The 24,307-nt window shown below is 40.6% G+C and overlaps 1 protein-coding gene and 1 pseudogene across 1 annotated transcript in view; one reads left to right on the top strand and one right to left on the bottom strand.

Moving 5' to 3' along the window:
- Positions 1 to 23,072, bottom strand: part of Adgrv1 (adhesion G protein-coupled receptor V1) — a 550,578-nt gene extending 527,506 nt beyond the window's left edge. The window contains exons 1-11 of the mRNA XM_057789515.1: positions 22,956 to 23,072; positions 21,124 to 21,190; positions 15,962 to 16,143; positions 13,077 to 13,226; positions 12,452 to 12,547; positions 10,252 to 10,356; positions 8,612 to 8,725; positions 5,865 to 6,430; positions 5,107 to 5,383; positions 4,308 to 4,637; positions 1,093 to 1,269 (exon numbers count right to left, since the gene is read on the bottom strand). Coding sequence (XP_057645498.1) covers positions 1,093 to 1,269; positions 4,308 to 4,637; positions 5,107 to 5,383; positions 5,865 to 6,430; positions 8,612 to 8,725; positions 10,252 to 10,356; positions 12,452 to 12,547; positions 13,077 to 13,226; positions 15,962 to 16,143; positions 21,124 to 21,190; positions 22,956 to 23,072 — 2,181 coding nt within the window. The remainder of the gene's footprint in view (positions 1 to 1,092; positions 1,270 to 4,307; positions 4,638 to 5,106; positions 5,384 to 5,864; positions 6,431 to 8,611; positions 8,726 to 10,251; positions 10,357 to 12,451; positions 12,548 to 13,076; positions 13,227 to 15,961; positions 16,144 to 21,123; positions 21,191 to 22,955) is intronic.
- LOC130887682 (5S ribosomal RNA) lies at positions 14,755 to 14,885 on the top strand (annotated as a pseudogene).
- Positions 23,073 to 24,307: the final 1,235 nt, after the last annotated feature.

The following is a 24,307-nucleotide window of genomic DNA, read 5'->3' as shown; positions in this document are numbered from 1 at the left end:
AGAAAAATCCTTGATTATAAGGTTAATGGCAGGCCTTAGTGCCCTCCAAGGCAGAATAAACAGTTTTAGGAATCTTGATGTCTTGATGTTCTTTTACCTTTTTTTGTAAACTTAAAAAGGGTTCCTGGAAGCTTTAGGGAACTGACTTGATTCCACCTCTCACAGGTACTGGACCCAGGTAAATACTTGAATGAACAGCCTGTTTCCCCACCTCCATGGCCTACGGAACAATTCTGAACTAAACATGCAGTCTTTGCCTCAACAAGTTCAGCTCAATTGCAGTCTGCCTTGGTTTCCGAGGTTATAAAAAGGTATTTACAATTTTGTCTCAGAACAGACCTTATGTTCACAAACAAAAGAGGGGGAGACGGCACAGCCATATCTGATGGAATGGCAGAAGTCACAAAACCAGCACAGCTGCTTGGCAAAGTTCCGGCAAAGCTGAGCCACAAGATGGCTGCCATGCCACCTTTGCTTTTCATACTTGGGAGACTTCTAATATTTGTACAATTTGGGAATATTTGACTGATGGAAATTTTCTTATGAATCTTTTATGCCTTCTTCCAGGAATGCTATTTCTAAGCTTCCCCAAGAAAGTCCTGAGCAACCTATTCAATCAATGATGTCAAAAGTTGAGGAAAATGATTGGAAATGATAACTGATTTGTCATAGTTTATTAATGATGAGCAAAAAGATGAATGAAAGGAAGTGAAACACATGTCCAAAAACAAAAATGATATAATCTATGTTTTGGAACAACATGAATGTATCCCTGCTTACTAAATTCTGTATAAATAAAGAAATACTCTGGCTATAAGATTCTCCTGATCACCATGGCCTGGCTCACTTCCTTCCCTTGCTGGAACCTGTCCACCAATGGGGATGGCTCCTGCCATTTATGTGTATATATGTGCAAATATATATAAGCATAACCTCTTAAGAATAGTAAATATTCTAGGAAAATCAGATGTCCATCAGTTGTTTATTCTAAAAAGCACATATTCTATTAACTCTATACGCTGGCCCCATATCAAAAAGGTTTTCCATTCCTCAGACACATTAGGACATATCAGTAAGTAAATGCGTACTCACCACCTCAGCGTCAGAACCTTTGGGTTCATACAAAATGATTGGAAGGTTGCTAAGAAAGCCAATCTCTCCATTCGCAATGGCTGGGGTAACCAATAAAGAAATATTTCTGATTTTCCCAAATCTGGGACTTACTGGTGGGATTGGGGGAAATATGTTCACCAATATCACAGCTTCCAACTAAAAAACACAAACAAAAACAAGAGATATGATAATTGTTAATTTATTAATTAAATTAAGAAAAAAATCCCAGCGTGAAATGTCTAAGTAGATGCAGTCACAGGTCACCAGTGACTCTGAACCTCCTAAAGGGACTGCCAGAGCCCCGTTTCTTCTGATTCTCAGGATTGATTACTGAGTCGAGCTCTCCCTGGTTCTTTACCTTGTAACATCATCCTATCCCTTTAATAATATCCGAGTATCTCCCTCAAACTCCAAGTCATTATAATCATCACTAGTGAGCATCTCACAAATGTCACGCAGACATTGTACAGATACACTGTCCAAACAGAAATCACTATCCCTGTACCAGGTCCTACCCACCATTAGCTTCTCATGTGTCAAACCTGTTTGTCCACTCTGTCACCTATATTCAACTACACCGACATTTTAAAAGTCTAATGTAAAAAAAAAAAAAAAACAAAAAAAAAAACCTCCCTTCTCTGCCAGACCTAAGTCAGCACAAGCAGACTGTTCAGAACTCCAACTACAGCCAGAGCAACCGAATGTTTACAGAAATGCAGTACACATCTAACACACAATCAGTCTCCCAGTAGTTGATGAAGACAGTAGTCCCCTCACCAAGAACGGCCCCTCCCTTCATCATCTCAAAACCCTTAAAAACCAGCTAAATGTCCTCTCTTCCATGTGACGATTTCATGGGATTCTCCAGTGTCTTTGGCCACCCCCTCTGGAAGCTTTACTACTCTGATTAAGCTTATGATGTAACCACAACTTCATATGCCATTAGTTTGTTATTTTCTAGCTCAGATCTTTGCTGGTTAGGATCTTAAGGCATGTGTGTTCATGTTGCATGTTCCCATTTGCAGCACAAACCTGAAATGCAGCGGCTATGCAACAAGCATTTATAGTTGGCCCCTACAGGACAAACAGTTCTACAGGGTCACTGATACAGTGCAACTTTCAGCGTCTTACGTATGGAACTTTGAGTCCACACTGGTCAAATGAAGGAGTTAGTCATCACTGGACTATAAAAGACCAGAGCTTCGAGTTTCCCATGAGACTTTCAGCTTCACGAAGCTCTTCAAATCTCCTCCTCCACAAAGCTTTGAAAGGTTGGCATGATGCCACATGTCAACCATAGTAGAGATTTGTGGCTTATGTGGTGTTTTTCAGAAATGGACATGACTGTACTGTTCTCTCATGACCAGAATACTTTGTGACAATCAACACACGTTCCAAAGAGCCAATGTAAATGCCTCACTTAACTGTTATACTTCTTGTTGGAATCGAAAGCATAAGACATGCATACCGCTCAGCTAAATAGGAAAGAGCCACCCTCCCTGCATAGCAAGGCTGGATACGGCCATTGCATTTTGGAGGTCAAAAATACTACATGCTTTTGGAGACTAACAAAATTACCTAAACAGTCAATCATTCCCTTCCGTTTAAATTTCTCATCCACAACCTGGAAGCTAAACGACTGCCTTTTGTGCGATAATTAAGAAACCATTAAATCTACAACTAATTTCGCAAACAAACTAAGGGTCAGATTTCACATTTCCACCCCTGCAAAGCCTCAAGAAGTATATGTTACATACACACTTTCTGCATCTGTATTTTAGGAGGAATCTATTTTAGCAAAGTAAAACATAATCTGAAGGGGGAAAACGGGAGCTAAGAAAATCCAGGAGTTTATTAAAAACTTCCCTCCCAGGAGGTGACAGAAACAAAGCAGATAATACAGCTAATCTCAGCATTCAGCACTGCTGAGACTGATGGGAAGTCTAACCGGTGAGGAAGGAGGATGGGCAGAATCTCCAGAGACAGCCATCGTAAGCCATGAAATGAAGCCTAGGTCCAAACGCAGAACTCATTCAGCAGCACACACACGGAGAGCAATGGAAAATGTTATTTCATTTGGCATACACTGCAGATGGCGCCGTGGATGGTGAGACAAGACTTCTTTTTTTTTGGTTTTGTTCTGTTTTGTTTTGTAGCCCAAACTTAGACCTCCCTGCTTCTGCCTCCCAAGTGCCAGGATTAAGGGCATGCACCACCAATGCTCAGCGTGAGATATGGTCTTAATTGTATGAATCTATATCCATTATCTTTCTGTATTAAATTTATTTATATCATAAAAATTTGACAAACAACCTTCACTGTTTTCTAATTGAAGAATCTGTCGATATCAGATACATGGAATGCAGAGATGCTATCCACCTGAAATGAGTGCAGCCACTTTAAACTTTAATATAAAAAAATAATGTGCTCGGCAGATAGAAGCTGAAAACTAGGAGTGACAAGATGAAGGTATGACATAGGGCTCCCACCTGGGAGGTCCAGAGATCCGACCCACACTGAATGAAGAAACAGATGTTTGAATGTACTAGTTAAAAGAGAAAAAAACTTTTTATATTTCTTTTAGTTTCTGAAATGCTTCTCTTATAATAGATACTAGGAGAAATATTTACTCCATAAATTCAATTCTCATGTCATATTTTTCAAACCAAGTCAAAGCTATGGTGAATCTGTCTCCTGTGCACTGCTCACCGTCCTGTGAAGTTAACATGTGTACGACAGTGGTCTCCTTTGCATGTCTTAACTGGTGGATCTTTAATACCAACTGGCTGACACATGTATTTCTGCAGAACCCTTCCCTTGTTCAGATCTGAATGGCATAGAAGGTTCTATTGATTAAGGGACAGTCTACCAAAATTTTTTGTTTTGTTTTTTTCTTGTTTGTTTTCCACCAGTTTCAGGATACAGACAAGGTTGGACTCCCACAGTTTAGGGATGTAGACAAGGCTGGACTCACGCAGTTTTGGGATGTAGACAAGGCCAGACTCCCTTTCATCTCCTGTCACCTTAGTCTCCTAAGTTCTGGGATTATAGATGCATACCACAGTGCCAGCCCTACATAGTTTCAAATAACAAACAGAATCTAAATTATAGATTAAAGCAAAATAACATTAGCTATTCTGCATAGACAAGTCCAGTTGTAACTAAAATTAAGATTATTTTAATCGTTAAAGTACCTGTATTAGGAAATGGGCCTCATTCTGGAGGAAAGCATCATTTCTTATTGGCAGTTTTGCAGTGACTTGATTGCTATGTTCTGGAAAAAGGAGGCTTCCACTCCTGGATGTATTTAAGATGCCATCCTTTGCTCGCAAGGGGTCCACAGCTCCAGCGCGAATATAGAGAGCAGAATAAGTCACTTTCACGTCTCCTTTAGCTCCCCCTAGTCTCGCAAGACTCAGAGACAGGCATCGTTCAGTCGGACTGCTTTCAATCTTCTGGCCGTCCACAGGAAAAAAGGCTATCTCTCCATAAACATCGTCGCTGTCCTGGATGTAGAGCAGAAGCTACAAATGAAAGAGAATAGTAAAGTTCAGGAGTTTCACAGGTGGGGCTACTCAGACTATTCTGACCTTTATTACGTATTTAGACAGCATCTCTTACGTGACCACTTTGTGTATGAGGAGAGGAAAAGAATCAAAAACAGTTTTTGAAGCTTTTTAAAAACTAGAAGTTTGAAACTTCTTAAGTGGTAAAATATTAAGTCTGGGCTTAAACATGGTGCTAGAAGCTTTGGCTGGTGGAGAAGCACCCAAGGCCCTGGGTCCTACACCCGACACCACAAAACAATATTTTGGGGGTGATTATTTGTTTGGGGGTTTTGTTTTGTTCTTTTGATTTGTTTCTTATTTTCAGAAGGAATTCAGATGATGAAGAGAAGTTCCCGCCACTTTTGCAAAGCCAACCTTTCTCCTGCCGCACAGAGCTACACTGAGGCTGGGCCTGGATGCTTAAAGGCTGCTGCGCTCATCCTACCTGCGCTGGCTCGCTGACTTCAGCACCTCCCTGTGCTGTGGGAGGCAGGATTGTGAGGAGGAACACTTCGGCCTCCTCCGGAAGGTCATCGTCAATGACAGTAAGAAGGATCGATGCCAACATCTGCCCTTGTGCGAACTGGAGAGTCCCAGAGCTGGGGCTGATATCTACTGTCGCTGGTGAGGGATCAGTGCTGTTCCGTGTCAGCAACCAATCCACAGAGACATCTCCGTGGGTGCCACCATTTCTAACCACTGTGATCTCTTCAAACCTAGAATTGTTCAGAACACATGAGGTCATAGCATTCACTCTCATAAATCAGATAACAACACAAAAACTGATTCATTTTCATATGAAAAACACATGTTTGGATATGCCTAAGAACTTATCATCACATGAATTCAATGTAAGAATTAAATCAGGGCTGGAGAGATAGCTCAGAGGTTAAGAGCATTGCCTGCTCTTCCAAAGGTCCTGAGTTCAATTCCCAGCAACCACATGGTGGCTCACAACCATCCGTAATGGGGTCTGGTGCCCTCTTCTGGCCTTCAGGCATACACGCAGAAAGAATATTGTATACATAATAAAAAATAAATAAATATAAAAAAAAGAATTAAATCACATTCAAAAAGATATCAACAAGGCAGTTTTAGAGAAAATGGCACATGTTCTAACAGCTCAGCATTGGCTCAACATCATAAAAATTAAAACCAAAAAAAAAATATAATAAATGTTTGTAAATTTAAAGAAAACTATACCTGGATGCTTTATCTTCATCGATTATAACTGGCCTTTCAAACAAAATACTGTTGAATGAAAGTACTCCATAAGGTTTGTCATTGGGCTTAATGGTGACCTGCACAGAAGAAGGACCCATTAGCACCGCATCGCCCTGCAGGGTGTTCTTTAGTAACACGATGTGAAATGATTCAGCTATCTCTGGTATGCTGTCATCAATTATTTGAAATTTCAAGTGTGATTCATGAACAAAAGGGGGAAAGGTGAGAGTGGTGTTTGGCTGAAGATCGATGAAGTCTACATTCGGCTGGGCATGCGCTGTTGAGTCCCCAGCCATGACTTTATAACTGACGGAAACTTCAAACTCATCAGATCCAATCAGAATGCTGTCGCCATCCTTCCCACGAACCACTGGGATCATGAGAATGTGGTCATCCTCGGGAATCAAGTAGACACTCTGGAGGAATTTCACGGGACTGTCGTTTTTCTTCACGACGATTTCAACCGAACTCCTAGAGGCATTAATCTCTGCTCCTCCTTCTACAGCTTTCAGTTGAATCACAAACACTTCATCATTTTCCGGCACCTGTTTTACAGGATACAAAGAAAACTTCATTAGCCAATATACCTGCCATCAGGCCCAAGTTTTAAAAAAGCGTGCTTCATAGAAATACTAAAGTTTAAATGCAGAGAAAATGGCAAGAGGCTCATTTAGACTCCACAAACTAAGATACCTTCCAAATATTAATTTACTTTCAGGTAGTAGAAAAATAAAGAATAATTTAATAAAGCAATGACGTTAAGAACTAGTAATGTATATTTTTCTCTGAATCTTGATCAGAGTCAAGAAAACTATAAAGTACATGCAGTACAAATGGGAATAAATCCTTGTCAATTTTAGATCATTGGTAGGATCATAAAGAGAGTTCAAAGCCTAACAGTATTCTAGAATCTGGAAAGAACACTAGATATCAAACAGCTGCTTAATTTCAGCATATGAATTTCTCTTGCATCTCTGTGTGATTTCTAATTCAGGAGTCAATTCTGTGATATTAAGAGAACACCATGGCTCTCTGGAAATGGCCCAGAACTCATTTCTTGATGAAATGCTGACATTATTCAAGGGGATCGCTTTCTATCGCTTACAGAGACCCCAGAGTTGCTCTCCAGTGCGCCTCACTGTTCGAGCCTTGCCTTTACTGTAAATTCTATGTTATGAATAACAGTGAAAACTCACCCCATTTTACCTCTGTCAGTGGCAATTTAAAGACACCCCTCCTAAAGCACACTATTAAATCTTTTAAATTTACAAGGTCAGTAATTAATTCATTGTAAATGAATCATAACCTTCGATTGCCCTGGGATCGCAGAGGAGAAGGCTTTTGTTGATCTCCTGAACCATAAAAACAAAGGTCATCAATGCTACCAAATGTTTCAGGTCTTTCCAGAGAAATCTACCTTTCTAAAGTGTCTAACACATTTCCTTCTATTAAGCATTGTTTGTGCTTTGGTTATAGAATTTCTGTAGAAAGTTACATATTTCTGTCTATTTTTCCTATCTTCGCATCTTTAGCAATATCTGAATGTAGCGCGCCACGGCACCGCCATGTTCTCAGGGTCTGGCACTAAGCCCGTTGCCGCCATTTGCTAATTGTCTCTAGTTGGTAAACAACTGCGCACGCTCGCCTCTGGCCCAAGGGTGGTTTGATTCCCACCTATCACTTGCTCACACGTCTTGCTCACACGATCGCCTCAGTGTGGTCTGAGCCAATCGAGCAATGACACGTCATAGGTAGACCAGGCGCTGTATACATTCCCCGCGTGTGTGACCACGCGCGCAGTCGGGCTGGGGGGGGGGGGTCTTTTCGCCTCCATCTAAACTTCAGTCTTCTGCACTCCAATAAAGTACGTTCCAAGAAGAATACTGTTGTGGTAGTCTTCTCTGCTGGCGGAGTTGTGCGCCACATCTGAATTCCTTTGCATGCTTTGGCAGGGGGGTGTTTTGTTTTGGTTTTACTGGCTCATGAAGAACATCCTTGCACACTACTGTTCAGATTTGGGGTTGCCTTTGCAATTGAGTTACAGCATATATCCAAGTCCTCAGTGGACTACATGTAAAATCTAACCACAAAATCTTTATGACAGCAAAACTAAAAACATCTAAAGAAAGAAGCCATCGAAACAGTTCATCAGTTAAAAGTGCCATGGAGACCGCTAACGTGGGATTGATTCCCAGAACTACGTGTACAATGCACACGCGCGTGCACACACACACTAGTAAACAAACAGGTTAACCTAAACAAAAGTATCAATTGCAGTAAAATTTTTCTTAAACTTGTACTAAAACATGGTTTCTAGATAAGCATCCATATCTCTGTTCAAATAGTATATGATTAATAAAAAAATTAAAAAGTTATAAAATTCTTCGATCTTTACCTTATATTTAATGGTTAATCAATATTTAAGTTCATTCTAAGACACTGGGGATGGAAGCCAGGGACTTGCATGTAGTACGCAAATGCCTCCCCACATCCCAGCCCTGTAAGCACAATTTAATATGAAATAAATCAGGTATTTGTGAGCTGTATCCCCAAATAACAGCTTGTTACTCATGGTTGAAGCATGAATGGCTATAAGACATTAATTTCCAAAAGGCTGAATTCATGAATAATTTCAAATAATAAATACAATCTAATATTAGACAAACAGCCCTCTACAAGTCTCTGGCACAGAGCCTGTGTCTTCTGCATACTTAGCACTGGCTGACCTCATCATCCAGTATTGTCCAGCTGTGGATTACGGAGGCCCTGCCAGGGGGGAAGGTGATATTTCCTCTAACGGGAGTCAAGTCTTCTTCAGGGGGATTTGGGCCACCTGACACCTGCGAAGACATGAACAGTACCACCAGTTAAACAAAGCATCCGAAAACATGTCATTACTGTCATGTGAGCTGGCAAACTTCAGAAGCTTAAAGATAGTTGACAAAAGACAAATGAGGGGCTGGAGAGCTGGTTCAATGCCTAAGAGCTCTGCCTGGCCGGGTGGTGGTGGCGCAAGCCTCTAATCCCAGCACTCGGGAGGCAGAGGCAGACAGAGCTCTGTGAGTTCGAAGTCAGCTTGGTCTACAAGAGCTAGTTCCAGGAAAGGCTCCAAAGCTACATAGAGAAACCCTGTCTGGAAAAACCAAAAACAGAGAGAGAGAGAGAGAGAGAGAGAGAGAGAGAGAGAGAGAGAGAGAGAGAGAACTCAGAGGTCCTGAGTTCAATTCCCAGCAACCACATGGTGGCTCACAAACATCTGTAATGAAATCTAGGGCCCTCTTCTGGCCTACAGGCACACATGCAGACAGAACACTGTATACATTATAGATAAATCTTTAAAAAAAAAAAAAAAGACATGTGAGCTCACACAAGAGACTGCCTTCCTAATTACGTCAAGGTCTGCAATGCCATTATTCACCCTGACTATAATTAGAATACTCTGTGTTTTCTAAGGTTTGAGTTTTTTGTTTTTGTTTTTGTTTTGTTTTTTTAACTGTTATAGTAAGCCTGAGGGGAAAGTGTAGAAACCCATCTTCTTGAGAAGAAAGATATCGAAAACCAGGAAATCTCTGGAGAAATGGGATCCAGTTCCAGCTCCGTCACTGGCTGTGTGACCTTGCGCAAGATGCCCAACAACTCTGTGCTGCATTCTCCTCGTCTTCATAGTGGGCAAGAGAGCGTCTACTTTGCAGGGGAGATGAGAAGGTGTAACCTCATTCACGGAAGCACATGAGCAGCACGTGCCTCGTCTGCCAGGACCTGAATACAAAAGGAGCAGCACGTGCCTCGTCTGCCAGGACCTGAATACAAAAGCTGTAACACAAACTCCTCCCATATGGGACTTCCAGATAGCAGACAACAATAAATGACATGGAAGTTGATATTCGTGTGCAGCATGAAGACATGAGTTTTACAAAGGAAAAATAAAGGAGATCAAGAGAGAGGCTGAGTGCTGGGGGGACAGGGTGGCCTGAATTGCAGCAATTATCAGTGTAGGCACAGGGCACTGGGCAATACAAAAAGTTCCACAAGTGTTGCCTATAACAGTTTAAACAAAAAGATACAGATTGTAGCAACAGTTAAGGAAATAGAAGCCACGAATTTGAAAAAGAACCAGGGGGTGGCTAGGAAGAGCTGGAGGGATGGGAAGGGGGAGGGGAAAGTCTTGTGGAAACTCAATACATGAAAGCAGCAAGGAAAACACTTTTCTATTCACCATGGAGTGTATAAAAGCAAACGTATTTGTCTTTAGTTAATTTTAAGTGTGATATTTATTGTACAGAAGACTTTAGTGTTTTTATATTGCAATCGTCTGATATGAACGCTTAACTTGTTATCATCTAAAATTATTTCAAAGTAAACTTACATCAAAAGTTACAGTGACCATTCCATAGGTCCCCTTCTCCCTGATGAGAGTAAGAGACACAGATTCATTTCTGCTCCTTGGCTCAATCACTGAGATTGATGAAGGCTATCGGAAAGAACAAAGACAATCATTGATCAGGCATTGATCAGTCAGAGAAAGGCAGGAGGTGGTAAAACTGCCGCCTTAGAAATGCTAAATGCTAAGGTAATGCTAAATTCCACCGCAAATCAATTCAGACTGTATCCTACACTGTGTATTCCTAGCGTCAATAAACTGTAGATGACAAATGATGAAAATGATGAAATTAGAAGAGCGGTGTAAAAAGAAAACAAAGCATGCAGTGACAGGCTTCCTGGCCCTGCTAGTGCTTGCCCTGAGGAATCTTAGAGGCTTCTCAACTAAAGGATAATAGATTAAAATGCTCACAGAGCCCAGAAGGCCACAAAAATAAGTTACCCACTATGACCAAGCTCGTGACTCACTGGGGCCACTTGTTCTCAATCACCCCGCCTCATAATTAGTCACTGTCACTGAAAACAGACAGCTATGACTGACTTTCAGAACCAGAAAGAAAATCACTTCAGAGGAAAAACAGGGAGGACTTCAAGTGTTGGAACACTCTGTCTCGGGATGGCTGAGACACGACAGATGGGGAAAAGGAACCCCCATGTCCCAGGGCAGCAGTGGGTATCTCTAGGAGCAACTGCGTCACAGCCATCAGTTACTGGTGCTAGGAACACCTGCCTCACAGGTTTGGGATAGACACAATGAGATAATTTACATCCAGAGTTTTTCCTACTTCCTGACATATGCTGAGTATCCAATAACTGTTGACTGCTATCAGTGTATCAATGGCATGTTTGTTATCAACAAAATTGTTAAAAGGCTAGAGATGGAAGCAGTCTTGAGTACCTACTGTGACATGGAGCGTATATGGAGACTGTCAGAGGAGGCCTAGTAGCGCTGCAACCAAACCCAGTAACTAGTACTCATTCCCACAGCCGGTGGCGCATAACGTCAGACGAAAGAGAGAGGAAAGAAAAAGAGGGGAGGAAAAAGAAAAGAGAAGCAACTTTTAGACACACGAGTATGAGGCTCAGAGGTAAGTATGAATGTATGAATAAATCAGAAAGAAGAACTTGGTGCATTATGGTCCCTTCACTCGAGAATTCCTAATTAATGTAATTAACGTTTATAATGACAATACATTTGTAGGCTCCCAAATAGCTACTAAAGTTAGGAAAACCCCCTTTTAAGAAAGACAAGCATAAAGAGCACATTTATCTACAGCTTGCCTTGTTTCAAAGATGACTTTACAGAGCTGTGACACAAGGCACACAAGCACAGGTGCTGGAAGTGGAAATAAATAAAACGTGGCAGCAGAATTTTCAATGTTGCTTAGCAACAGAATTCAAAAAGACTATCAGGAAGATTATTATAGCCTCTAACTTGGTATCCAAAACCAGTTGTGTTGAAGACAACCTTTAATTTTAGCTCAGGAGCTAGAAACACTAGAGACTTGTGGTTTTGTTTCTGAAAATGGGATGGACTAGAAGAAGGAGAATTTGGTGGAGGAGGAGAAATACACTGAACAGAATCTCATAGTTTTAACTTCCATGAAATATGAATTAATAAGAGAATTAAATATGAGGAGAGTCAATTTAAAAGAATATGAATTGATATGAGAACTAAAAATGAGACTATTCTATGTAAGAGAATATGAATTGATATGAGAATTGAATTGAAAGAGCTGTCATATTTGCAGGTTAATCTTAACTTTGCTGTAAGTTTTTTTCATGTCCCACTTACTCCAAACATACGGAAGAGCCTGGAAAAACAGACCAGACTTCCTGAGCACAGTGCCTTTGACCGCTAGGCCATCCTGATGGCAGGTCAGACTTCATTAAATGGCATTTGAAATAAATACATAATAAAAGCCCAAAAGTACATCCTCATGAGAGGCCAGGCAACGACCAAGTCAATGGTCAGAAATGGATAGTGTAAATGTGGGTCCTGAGCACAAATGCCTCAATGTGCAACAGTTAAATACACGGAATTTAGAGTAGCTATGGAGTTGGTGTCAGGTTTAATCAAAAATCACAACAGAGTAGTACTGGTCAATATAAAAAAAATCAGTTTAAAAAAAAACTGAATGTAGTAGTATCTTGCAACCATTCCAATCTGCACACTGTAACCATACCGCACTGAAGGAAATAATTCCAAACGCATTGTCATTTGATAAGATTGTCACAGTTGCGGTCCTTGGCCATCCAAGTTTCACATTTGCTGAGGGTTTCTAAAGTGAAAATAAACAAATTAATAAATTAAATATTAGAAAAATCTTTCAGCAGAATTCCTGTCTTTAATTATTAAGAGCATGAATAAACCACCCTTCTCTAACATCTACGGGCAGTGAGCAGCTCTGGGGGAGACAAAGAGAGCATGAATAAACCAGCCCTCTCTAACAATCTACAGACAGTTAGCAGCTTTCGGGGAGACAGAGAGAGCATGACTAAACCAGCCCTCTCTAACATCTACGGGCAGTGAGCAGGTTTGGGGGAAACAAAGAGAGCATAAATAAACCACCCTTCTCTAACATCTACGGGCAGTGAGCAGCTTTGGCGAGGAAGAGATCTTCAGTGGTGTGTCTACCCGCAAGGAGCACGTGCTCCTGTAAACAAACCCTCATCCACGCTGCTGTACATCTGTCAAGGAGATCCACGAAAACCACCACGATACATATCCCTTGACTTATTACTAATTAAATAGATTTTCGGGTGTTAGAAGACATGCTGTGAATTCAAGCTGAAAGGGAATGAGCTTACCTGTAACGTCAAGAGGAAGGTGAAAGCTTCATCGGGCTCCGGAAGATCGTCATCACACACGGCTATGTACACGGTCCGGTTTGTTCCTCCAGAAGGGATAAACGCCGCGGCGTATGTGTCAAAAAAGTCACCAGTGTCTTCTCCGTTCAGCTACCAAGAGCAAAGGAGACAGCCTCACTTAACGAAGAGCTGGAGAAGCAAAACTGACCCTCCAGAGAGCAGTCGAGACGAAGGGAATAAATCAAATGGCATCGACATGTATAATAGGATATCCAAAGACAAATGTTGAGCAAAATGTATGATTCATCTTCTGAAAAATTATTAGAGAGCCAGCAAGATGGTTCAGGGGCAAATGTACTTGCAGTCAAGACTGATGACCTGGGGTCCATTCCGGACTCACGTGGTGGAAGGAAAGATTCACTTCAGCAAATTGTCCTCAAAACTCTACCTGTGTGTCCATAGACACACATAAACAAATAAATACGATAAAATTCAAAAAAATACAAATCACAGAAATATATAATTACATATAAAATAGTTCTTAATATAGTGGAATCAAAGTTGATTGCACACACACAAAAAAAAACATTAATTTAATAGAAAAGCAATGTTATTTTTTTTCCTCTGTCTCTTAACTGATTTGGTATAGTCTACAGCCTAGCAAGACATGTTATGGCTAAAACTTACAATGGAGGGGTCGGAAGCAGCTTGTAAAATTGAGGTGGTGCTACTGTTTTCCCAAAGGGTTAAAAAAATTATGTCCAAAACTTTCACCCTCTAATTTTACTTAGAATATCCACAGCAATTGAAGTAGAGACCCCAAGTTTTAATCAGTATAAAACTTCCTAATATTTTAATCTGTGGAGGCAACACTGCTAAGACGACGCTCAACACAGTGATAATTCCAATATTATAAAGAAGCACATAGTCAAATGACAGTTTTTTCACAGAGCTCAAAATTAATACTTTAACCACTAGGGAAAATTATTTAGTGCAAATGAGAAATCAGAACATATTTTGGAAAGTTTAGTCACTGTCTAGTTCTAATTTGTAAAAAAAAAAAAAGTTTTAAACAGTTGAGAAATCAAAATAAGTTGGAAAGCGTTGAGAGGATGTTGGAAAACTAATTCTTACAACCTGCTATGGAAAATTGCAATTTTTCAGAAAGTATTATCAAGAGGCACTGAGCATACTCTATGAGAATGAACACAAAATCCAGGGAAACAGTCATCTAGTCATGTATAGAAACAACTCTTCCGGATGACATTCAATATAGATAGCAAAACCTGAAGGCAACATCAATGAAAAACAATGGAGAAATGTTTAGAATAAAATAATATACCAAGAAAAGCAAACTACTGCAACCTGAAAAAGGAAAAGTGACTGTCACATACAGCGAGCGTACACTAGAACAAGAAACAAAGTCAGTGAATGTATACATACATGTCAAATTAAACAGAAACTAAAGCGAATAAAATTATAACCTTGGGTTTATTCTATCAGTAATTTTTCTTCTCTTTTTCTTTTTACAATAATTTACAACATAATTTAACATATTGTTAAAAAATCACTTTGGAAGAGCTGAGAGATGGGGTGGTTGATAAACTGCCTGCCCTGAAGGCACACAGATTTCAGTGCAGCACCAGGTAAAAAGCCCAGGGTAGAAATCCTGTAGTTTGTCTAAGGCCATACCACCCTGAACGCACCCGGTCTCGTCTGATCTCGGAAGCTAAGCTGGGTCGGGCCTGGTTAGTACTTGGATGGGAGACCGGATGGGAGACCACCTGGGAATACCAGGTGCTGTAGGCTTTAAAAAAAGAAAAGAAATCCTTTAGAAATCCTTTAGTTTATCACACTAGTGCTGGGGATGGTGGATACCACAGATCCTGGTGATAACTAACCACCCACTCTTGTCAGTCTGTGAGTGTGAGTGGTTAGTGGCAGATTCACTAAGAGACTCTCTTTAAAAATAAGGCAAGAGGGGCTGGAGAGATGGCTCAGAGGTTAAGAGCATTGCCTCTCTTCCCAGAGGTCCTGAGTTCAATTCCCAGCAACCACAAGGTGACTCACAACCATCTGTAATAGGGTCTGGTGCCCTCTTCTGGCTTGCAGGCATACAGACAGAATATGGTATACATAATAAATAAATATTAAAAAAAAATAAAAATGAGGCAAGAGTGATATAGAGGAAGTCACGTGACATTGATCCGGCCTATGCACACAGAAGTGTGTGTGTGTACTCATAGCACATATGTACATGTGCACACAAACATAAACATTATTTTTGCACCAAAGTTTTAAAGTACATTGAGCCCCTAATATAGCAATATCCTTATTGGTCATATGACATTGCTTTCTGAGCAAAATAGATCCAAACACATAACATTAAACATCTAATCCGAACAAATTTTGTATAATAAAGAATTTACATAATCTACTTAACTTTTCGTGAAGTTAATATACTTCATTTCTCCAACAACAATGACTCTCTAACAACCGAACGTAGGGTTTCTTTTTTTTTCTGTTATTTGTGTCTTTTAAATATTGCATATATTTTTATCTAAGTCACCTGACGATGAATGACTAAAGAAAGATGCTATAGTTCAAATAACCCAAAATAAAATAGTTTTGTTTTAAAACAAACACATAAATGACTTAAAATAATTAGCCTTTATATTTGCAAAGGTCTGTCAGATGTCCATACCAACACTGGGCCGGTCTCTGAACCCCTATCAGATTTAGACACAGTAACCCATTCTCCAGTCATTTGTCACAATGAAATTCACACTCAGCACCCCAAATGGTTCAAGACTTTGTTTCTATTGATGCTAAAAATTGTCCTACGCATTTCATTTTTAACAAGTAGGACTGCTGTACTTTCTTACCGACACGATCGCAGTAACATTTGCTGGCTCTCCTAGTCTCTCAATGACAAGACGAATGACTGTGGTACTTGTTTCATTAACGAAAAATTCGGTTTGTCCGGAAAATCTTATTTCTGCTTCTCCAGATACAAAAGAGATCAGCAAAGCTGGCAGGCTTACTAGTAAAAATGAAGAGATCATTCCTAGAAAAAACAATAAACAAAATCATAAAGCTAAATGATAAGATTTTGTTCTCAGTGTTACAAAGAATTAAAAAATAAGCAATTAAGACAGACATAGATATAACAGCTATTAAGACATCCAAGTAGAATGTGTGATGATAGATTTGCTATGTTTTTCCTTTTACTATTTAAAACTACCTTTTTGCATATATCTTCTACATCAAGATAGTTATAAAGTAAACTATATTAAATTTGCTTTTTTAATGATTCCAAATGACTTATTAATCCATGTCAGTGTATCTCTCGGTCGGCCTCCATCAGAGAAAGCTTCCTCTAGCAGTAGCTGACAACTGGTCAACCTCTAGACACCCTAAGAGCACTTTATATCACACCCTCCCCACTAGGCTCACAGACCACTGGAAAAAGGGGGAAGAAAAGGTTGTTTAGGAGCCAACAGTCAGAGTGGTGGATAAGTTCAAGCAAATGGTGCTTTTGCAGACACAGACATATGAACTCTAGGTGTTCCTAACACCTGCTCAAATCCAGCCAGACAAAAATCTCAGAGGCACCGGGGCCAGTCAGCATGAAATCCCCAGCTAGCTGGGGAGCCAAAGCCATTTGATTGGATAGCTGCTGAGTAGCAGAAAGTCTATTTTCTTTAATGATGACCTTTGCTAGGTCAACCACACTCTAGAACAAGCCCCACTCCCCAGAGCAGTAGGTAATACACAGCGAAAAACAATAAGAAAGAAAACTCGAAATTGGTGGGTGTGGAGATGAGGATAGAGAAGGCGGAAGGAGTTGAGGAGTATGGATAATCAAACACATTGTATGAAATTATCAGACAATTAATAATATTATTATTTAAATTTAAAAGCTAGAATTTTGGATGCTTTCACCAAAAGAAAGATAAATCAGTAACTTGACTTAAACATTATATAATGTATAGCAAAATTCTATATTTTAACACATTCATACAAATTATTTTATTAAAATAATTAGCAATAGTTTTTTTTTAACTTACTGAAACTTACCACTTCATCTCTTAAAAAGCCTAAGAATACCATGCAAAAAAAAAAAAAATTAAAACCATCTTTTCCAAATAAAACTTGTTAAGTGACAGCCAAAACTAAATAATTAAAGATAAATTTTAAAACTTTGATTTTTGGAAGCTGGAGAGATGACTCAGAGGTTAAGAGCATTGCCTGCTCTTCCAAAGATCATGAGTTCAATTCCCAGCAACCACATGGTGGCTCACAACCATCTGTAATGGGGTCTGGTGCTCTCTTCTGGCCTGCAGGCATACACACAGACAGAATATTGTATACATAATAAATAAGTAAATATTTTTAAAAAAACTAACTTTGATTATTTGGTTGATGTCTATATTTTCCTTGACTCTTCCTGAGTTTTAAAAACAATTATTTGAAAGTATCAATCCTTCAAAGATGTAAATTTCAGGACTTAACTTTCACTAATTTTATTAGCTAAACTACCAACACTTCTTAGAACAATGTCAATGTGACTTTAGAACAAGCAAATTCAGCCAAATGCGCTCCTTTTCCGTAACTTCTATTTTTTTCTTCGTACTACAATTCCTGTGTTTATGAGACAGGAATGTTTCTACTCTGAGCTTCGTGCCTGCTACTCAAGAGCTTTGAAAAGCACAACCCTGCAGTGGCCTCCTGGAAGCCTACTGTTTTGTAATGTAGATGTACCTCTAGAAATGAGAGCAATTAATCTCCTGGATCATTAAGATTCCAATGGATCTATGTGACCAGTCACACGAACATAACACATTTGTGTCTTCTAAAGGGCACTGTTCTAAAGCAGGGTCGCAGCACCTACTCCAGGAGCCAAACTGTTCCCTTTAATCTTTCCTTACTCAAAACGCATTGAAATTCCACATGTGGTATTTCTACACGGCTTCACATGACTTCATACATAAGGAGCATCAATGCATGAATCCTTGATATATTTTAGAATTTGATTGGAATATTCCCTGTCCAGGGTATTCCGACAAGCACTTCCAGGTTGCTTGGTGACGTCTTACATGCCTGGTAATCGGAAAGTCACACAAATGGAGGCACAGAGTTCAAATGGAGTCCAGAGAACAGACACAGACCAGGGGTCAGAGATGCGCGGACTTGGGGCTTTTTGTTTGTTTTTTTAATCTGTTCCTAGGCTACTGCAAAGTAAAGATCTTCTTTGGAATCTAATGCCAGAGAGATTTCCCAGAGTAAGTATGACAAGCCATGGGAAAGAAGTGACCTAGACGTAATGACAATAAGGATTGGGAGGGTGAGGAGGACAACTCACACCACACGTGTTAGGGAAAGAACAGCTTTATGATGTTAAAGGAGACAAACCTCAGAGCATGAGATATCAGAGAATCTGAGCTGCAGAACTAAACTGGTCATCTGAGTGCCAGGGTGGGCAGAACTGAGAGGAAGAGGGCACCCCGAGCTGAGCAGCTCTCAAAGCTGTGGACCCTGCACTTTGTCAGATCAGAATTCTTGATCTGAGACATCCGGGCTGGGTCCCGGAACCTACAGTTTATCACAGTCCTTATCTGCTCTAATGCAATGGTACACTTATAACCACACTGCTCAAACTACCAGGTTTGAAAAGCGCACGTATGTAACTGGAAGTTAACTGCTGTTTCAGAGCCAGGGGTGGGAACGTTTCACATCCTTTCTCCCTGTTCTTTTCCACCTCCTCTGGTGTGGTACTTTAAGATTCCATTCATCTTTAAAAAATTGTAATGACCTAATGGTCCCAACAGCAACTATTTTCTCTATACAATGAATGTTATTTGAGTATTTTGCATGTGTGAATGCATTCAGTTCCCACAATATCGCTAAAAGGTTCAAGAACCATAAGCCTCATCTACAGTCGTAGAAATTAAGACATGGACAGGTTAGTAGACATACACCGTCAGTGTGTGTCAACGGACAGGCAGGACTTTACTCTCTACCCAGAAACCATCCAGTCAGCCTCTTAATTTATTCCTAAAAGTTTCTTTTCCCTCCTTAGTAACAGACTGACCATTCTACATGTTTCCAAGCATTTAAATACTTTAAAGTCATGTAACAGACTCAAACTGCCATGACCTTCCGAAAGCTTCCCCTTGTTATTCTAATGCGCATCAGAGGTATTCATGACATTGCAGGCCCCTCCAGTACTTTAAATATTTAACAGCACCTTTTCATCCCAAGACCAGTGAACTCAAATACTGGATTCTTACAACCTCCCAAGCAATTAGAGCACACAGATCTCATGTTTATCTCAGGAAATTCATTTTAAATTGGCCCACAGCAATGAGTTTTGAAATTATGCCAAAGGAACCAACAGGCGTGATTGGAAATGCCTCAGACTGCATGACATCAGTGCTAATTGCATCTTTCTGCTTACATCTTTCACACAATAAGAAAGGCTGTCGGGCAAAACTGGCACATGAATAGATAAAAGATGAAACAAAGCAATGAAAATGAAGTTTCCTTTAGAAGGCGGTCATAACTGCACCAAAGCACAAAAGTATGTGTTTTAGAGTAACTAAGAACGTTTTCTCCTGTCATACTAAAAATTGATTATACGAAAATGTCTTTTCACTAAACTCAGAAGACCAAATATTAGTAAATGGCATTATTATCAATATGACTAATGTTTCAGGTCACTTTTTTTCTCTTAGGTTTGATAAAAAATATTTAAATGCCCTTTTGTTTTTTATTTTAAATTCATTTATAAAATAAATTTTTGACAGCATATGTTTAAAGACTACAAAGTACATAATTCATATTCTGCCACAATCATAAGAGAATGATTTTAGCCTTGTTGACACCCTCCTTTCTCTCCAGAAAGGCACAGAACTACAGCATTCAAATCATCCCCAGCCACTGTGTCTCCTCATGCCTCCCTCTCTTGCTTGGTATTACTCAGAGGAAATCATAAGTGTTGCTGCCGATAGATTGCTCATCCCTCCACAGCACTCCAGCCATGGGCAGAAACTAGAGAATCCACATACATTCTTGCTTATTTCCCAGCTGGAACTATGATATTTGGCTTGTCATAATAACACAGTGGTACAAAGATATAGGTTGTTAAATTCTTGCAGTCATATTCATTCTATCCAAGTCACCTAATTCTGCAAGAAAAAAAGAGAATTAAAATTTGAAATATATTTGAGTAGCTCTTAAAATATGAATTGAATGCTTTCAGAGACATACCATACAGCTCGTTATAGGATTTGTGTTTTTGAGAGACTATTCTGCATTGGACAGTCTGCTAACCATTGAGGACCCAAGTTTTTAAGGCATGGTCCTAGACTCCAAGATACCCGCAGGAATAGGCACATGAGCTGGGTATAGAGAATCAAAACCAAGACAGAGCTTGTGAACTTTTGCTCAAGCCCCGGAATGTAATGCTCTGTGCCTGGACTGGGATGGTTCGAGCAACTGCCCCTCACAGTGACATGAAGCCAGCTCAGATGAAGAGATGGGGAGAGGCAATGACTCAGTAGTCGAGATGAAGCTTCTGGATTCAGCCTTACCCAAGATTTTCAACTGTTATGACAATAAATCACTTTTATGGGCCAGTGAGATGGTGCACTGGGTAAAGATTCTTTACTATAAACGTGACAATCAGCGTTTGATCCCTGAAATCCACAAGGCAGGAGAGAATAGATTACTGCAAGCAATTCTCTAACCACAGGCATGCTGTGGCGTGTGCAGATCCACCCACCCACTTACACAAATCAGTAAACACCTATTGGTTTTTTGTCTTCTATGTTGGATTCAACTTTGTCACTTTCAACATCAATATTTAGCTACTAACATCCACCTAGTTGTGCTGTGAGCCCATGTGGCAAGAGCCCAGTGGAGGCTCCTGCCAAGAGCCAACACCAAGCAGCACCGGTCTCCCCCACCACATGGAGGTCACCGCATGGGCTAGTTTTCCATTTCTCATACAGATGTTTTTACCATCTTTACTCAGTCCACATACCTGAGTAGCCAGAACACCTGGAAAACCAAACACAGCAGGGTTGGCGCATGCCAGTGACTTTTAGGTCCTGAAGGGAACACAGCAACTACTTACTTAAATAAGGATGGCATTAGTTCTTTCTACTCATGTTTTCAGGTCCTTTTAGATTTCAGTGGCTTATAGATTTGCCTATTTAAGGCAAACAAAACTCATATAACAGAAAAAAATCTGCACTGGAATAGTTCTACAAACTGATATTTGTACAAACAAACCTAAAAATGAAGGCACACGACACCCAAACACACATAAGAGAAAAAAGGGGGAAAGATTGACTGGAACATGTTTCCTTTTTCTGGCAGCAGCGGCAGCAGGGTTGAGCATCACCGTGTTCCTGTCCATTTCCCTGTCTTACACAGATGCTAGGAGTGACTGACCAGGAGCAATAGATCCTCAAGAATTCCTCAGGTTGTTCTTTCTCTTCCAGTGTCAGGAGCTTCAGGTCACCATGCAGATATGGACAAAGCCAAGAGCTACACCACACACAGCCAGTTCCCAAAATGGCACAGAAACTGCATCAAGAAACCCAGTCCCAAGGATACAAACACTGAGGAACATGCTCTTTGCCAAGAAGCACAAGAAAGACCCAAAAAAGATGCAGGCAAACAATGCGAAGGCAATGGGTGCAGACGCTGAGACCGCTGAGGCCCTTGTAAAGCCCAAGGCACTGAAGGGCCCAGTCCCAGACTCAGCTGTCTCGCTTTTGTCATGCACCCCAAGCTTGGGAAGCAGATTCAAAGCTACGTGGCTGTCCTAGGGCTTCTATTGGTGTGAAGAAACACCGTGACCATAAAGCAAGTTGGAGAAGAAGGTTTACACTTCCACACACACCACTGTTCACCACTGAAAGAAGTCAGGACAGGAACTCAAATAGGGCAGGATCCTGGAGGTAGGAGTTGATGCAGAGGCTGTGGAGGGGTGTTGCTTACTGGCTTGCTTTCCCTAGTTGGCTCGCCACCTTCTTATAGAACCCAGGGCCACCAGCCTAGGCAGGCACCACCCCCAAATGTGCTGGGCCCTTCCTCACTGATCACAAAATGAGAACATGCCCTACAGCTGGATCTCATGGAGGCATTTCCTCAACTGAGACTCTTCCTCTCTGATATCTCTAGCTTGTGTCAAGTTGACACACAAAACCAGCCAGTATAATGATACAGTGCCATAGGTTCTACGCTGTGGGACAATGGTGTTGTACCCTGTAAAGTTTTGTCACTTGTATTCATTTAATAAAATGCTGATTGCCCAGTAGCCAAGCAGGAAGTATAGGTAGGGTGACCAAAACAGGAGAATTCTGGGAAGAGGAAAGGTTCAGTCTGTAATCATCACCCAGACACAGAGGAAGCAAGATAAGTATGCCTCACTGATAAAAGGTACCAAGCCACATGGCTAACACAGACAAGAACTATGGGTTAATTTAAGATGTAAGAATTAGTTAATAAGAATCCTGAGCTAATAGGCCAACCAGTTCATAATTAACATAGGCCTCTGTGTACTTCTTTGGGACTGAACAGCGGCAGGACTGGGTGGGACAGAAACCTCTGTCAACAGTTCTACCAACCCAGGCCCCAAGGTTCAAGCCAAGGCAAGGCCACAGTTCCAGCTCAGACTCCCCAAGGTGCCCAGGCCTCTGGGAAGGACCCTTTAAAAAGGTGAAGAGAATTGGGCTGCTATGGCACCCCATGGACTATTTGCAGATGATCAAATCTGTAAACAGTGCCATGTGCTATTTTTACAAATAAATTTGAGGCAAGATCTGTTATAAAAATAAACAAACAAACAAGAATTTCTCAAGTTGCTTGGTCCTTCTTATCCAACAGGATACAACATTGGGCCACGAAGACAGGGCCGAGAGAATGCTCTCCATGTGCCGAGTTCCCAGGGTCCACTGTGTCTGCCTTCAGCAGGGCCTGCATCATCCCGTTTCCCTCTGTGAGGAGGAGGACTGTGTCTTTCTGCCCTGCTCAGCATGGGCAGCAGATGGGACCCCACATGGTCTTTCTTGGTAGTGGCGTTGTCCAGCTTCACTTCTCACTTAGATCACTCAGCACGTAACACTAAATGTCACACTCGCTACTGCTGTTGAGTGCTTGGTCTTGTTTATCTAGGCTGGTGCTGCTCTCCACAGAGCTCATATTGATGAGCACCTTAGGAAATGTGAGAGGCAAAGCGTAGTCTGAGAAAATGAGGGGTCTTCTAGTTAAAGCCTCGATAACTATAAAAGCACAGTAGAATAAGAAATGGATTTTAAAACATTTAAGAAAACTCGGATAGCATCTTGGACCTAAGAAAAGCTTTCCCCATCTCACTATGCCTCTCTGGTGTCCCCACCAACGTATTTTACACTCCCTTGATTTATGTTTTTTTTTTAAATATATATTTATTTAGTATACAATATTCTCTCTGTATGTATGCCTGCAGGCCAGAAGAGGGCAACAGACCCCATTACAGATGGTTGTGAGCCACCATGTGGTTGCTGGGAATTGAACTCAGGACCTTTGGAAGAGCAGGCAATGCTCTTAACCTCTGAGCCATCTCTCCAGCCCCTTGATTTATGTTTTTATTTCTTCTATAAAACTATGAAGCCGGGCGGTGGTGGCGCACGCCTTTAATCCCAGCACTCGGGAGGCAGAGGCAGGCGGATCTCTGTGAGTTCGAGACCAGCCTGGTCTACAAGAGCTAGTTCCAGGACAGGCTCCAAAACCACAGAGAAACCCTGTCTCAAAAGACCAAAAAAAAAAAACAAAAAAAAACCGATGAAAACTGCTTCCAGGGTGGAACATGGAAGTTGGGGTGACCTAAATCTGTGTTCCTGGGTCATAGTTGCTCAAAATGGTTCCAGAAGAAATTAATTCTTATTATCTTTAAGAAAGAAATAGGGTAAAAATAAATATGCAGAATAAATACTCAAAACTCAGTGTAAAATAAAATATAAGAATTCAATCAACTTTATAATAACCCATTTCCATTTTTAAAAAATGTGTGTTTAGGTCGTGGCTTGGCATTAGAGGGCTTGCTTCACACGCCCCAAGTCCTGGGTTTGATCCTTAGCACTACAAACAAAATAAAGTTGTCTTTCATCAAATGGAAAGCTAACTCTGTTCATAACAGTTTCATAAAAAGCAATTGTACAAAATTTACAAGTGATGGG

The sequence above is a fragment of the Chionomys nivalis genome, chromosome 15 (assembly GCF_950005125.1).
Source record: "Chionomys nivalis chromosome 15, mChiNiv1.1, whole genome shotgun sequence".
Lineage (NCBI taxonomy): Eukaryota > Metazoa > Chordata > Mammalia > Rodentia > Cricetidae > Chionomys > Chionomys nivalis.
Note: the sequence above shows the minus strand (reverse complement) of the source record. Positions and strands in the feature narration are given on the sequence as shown.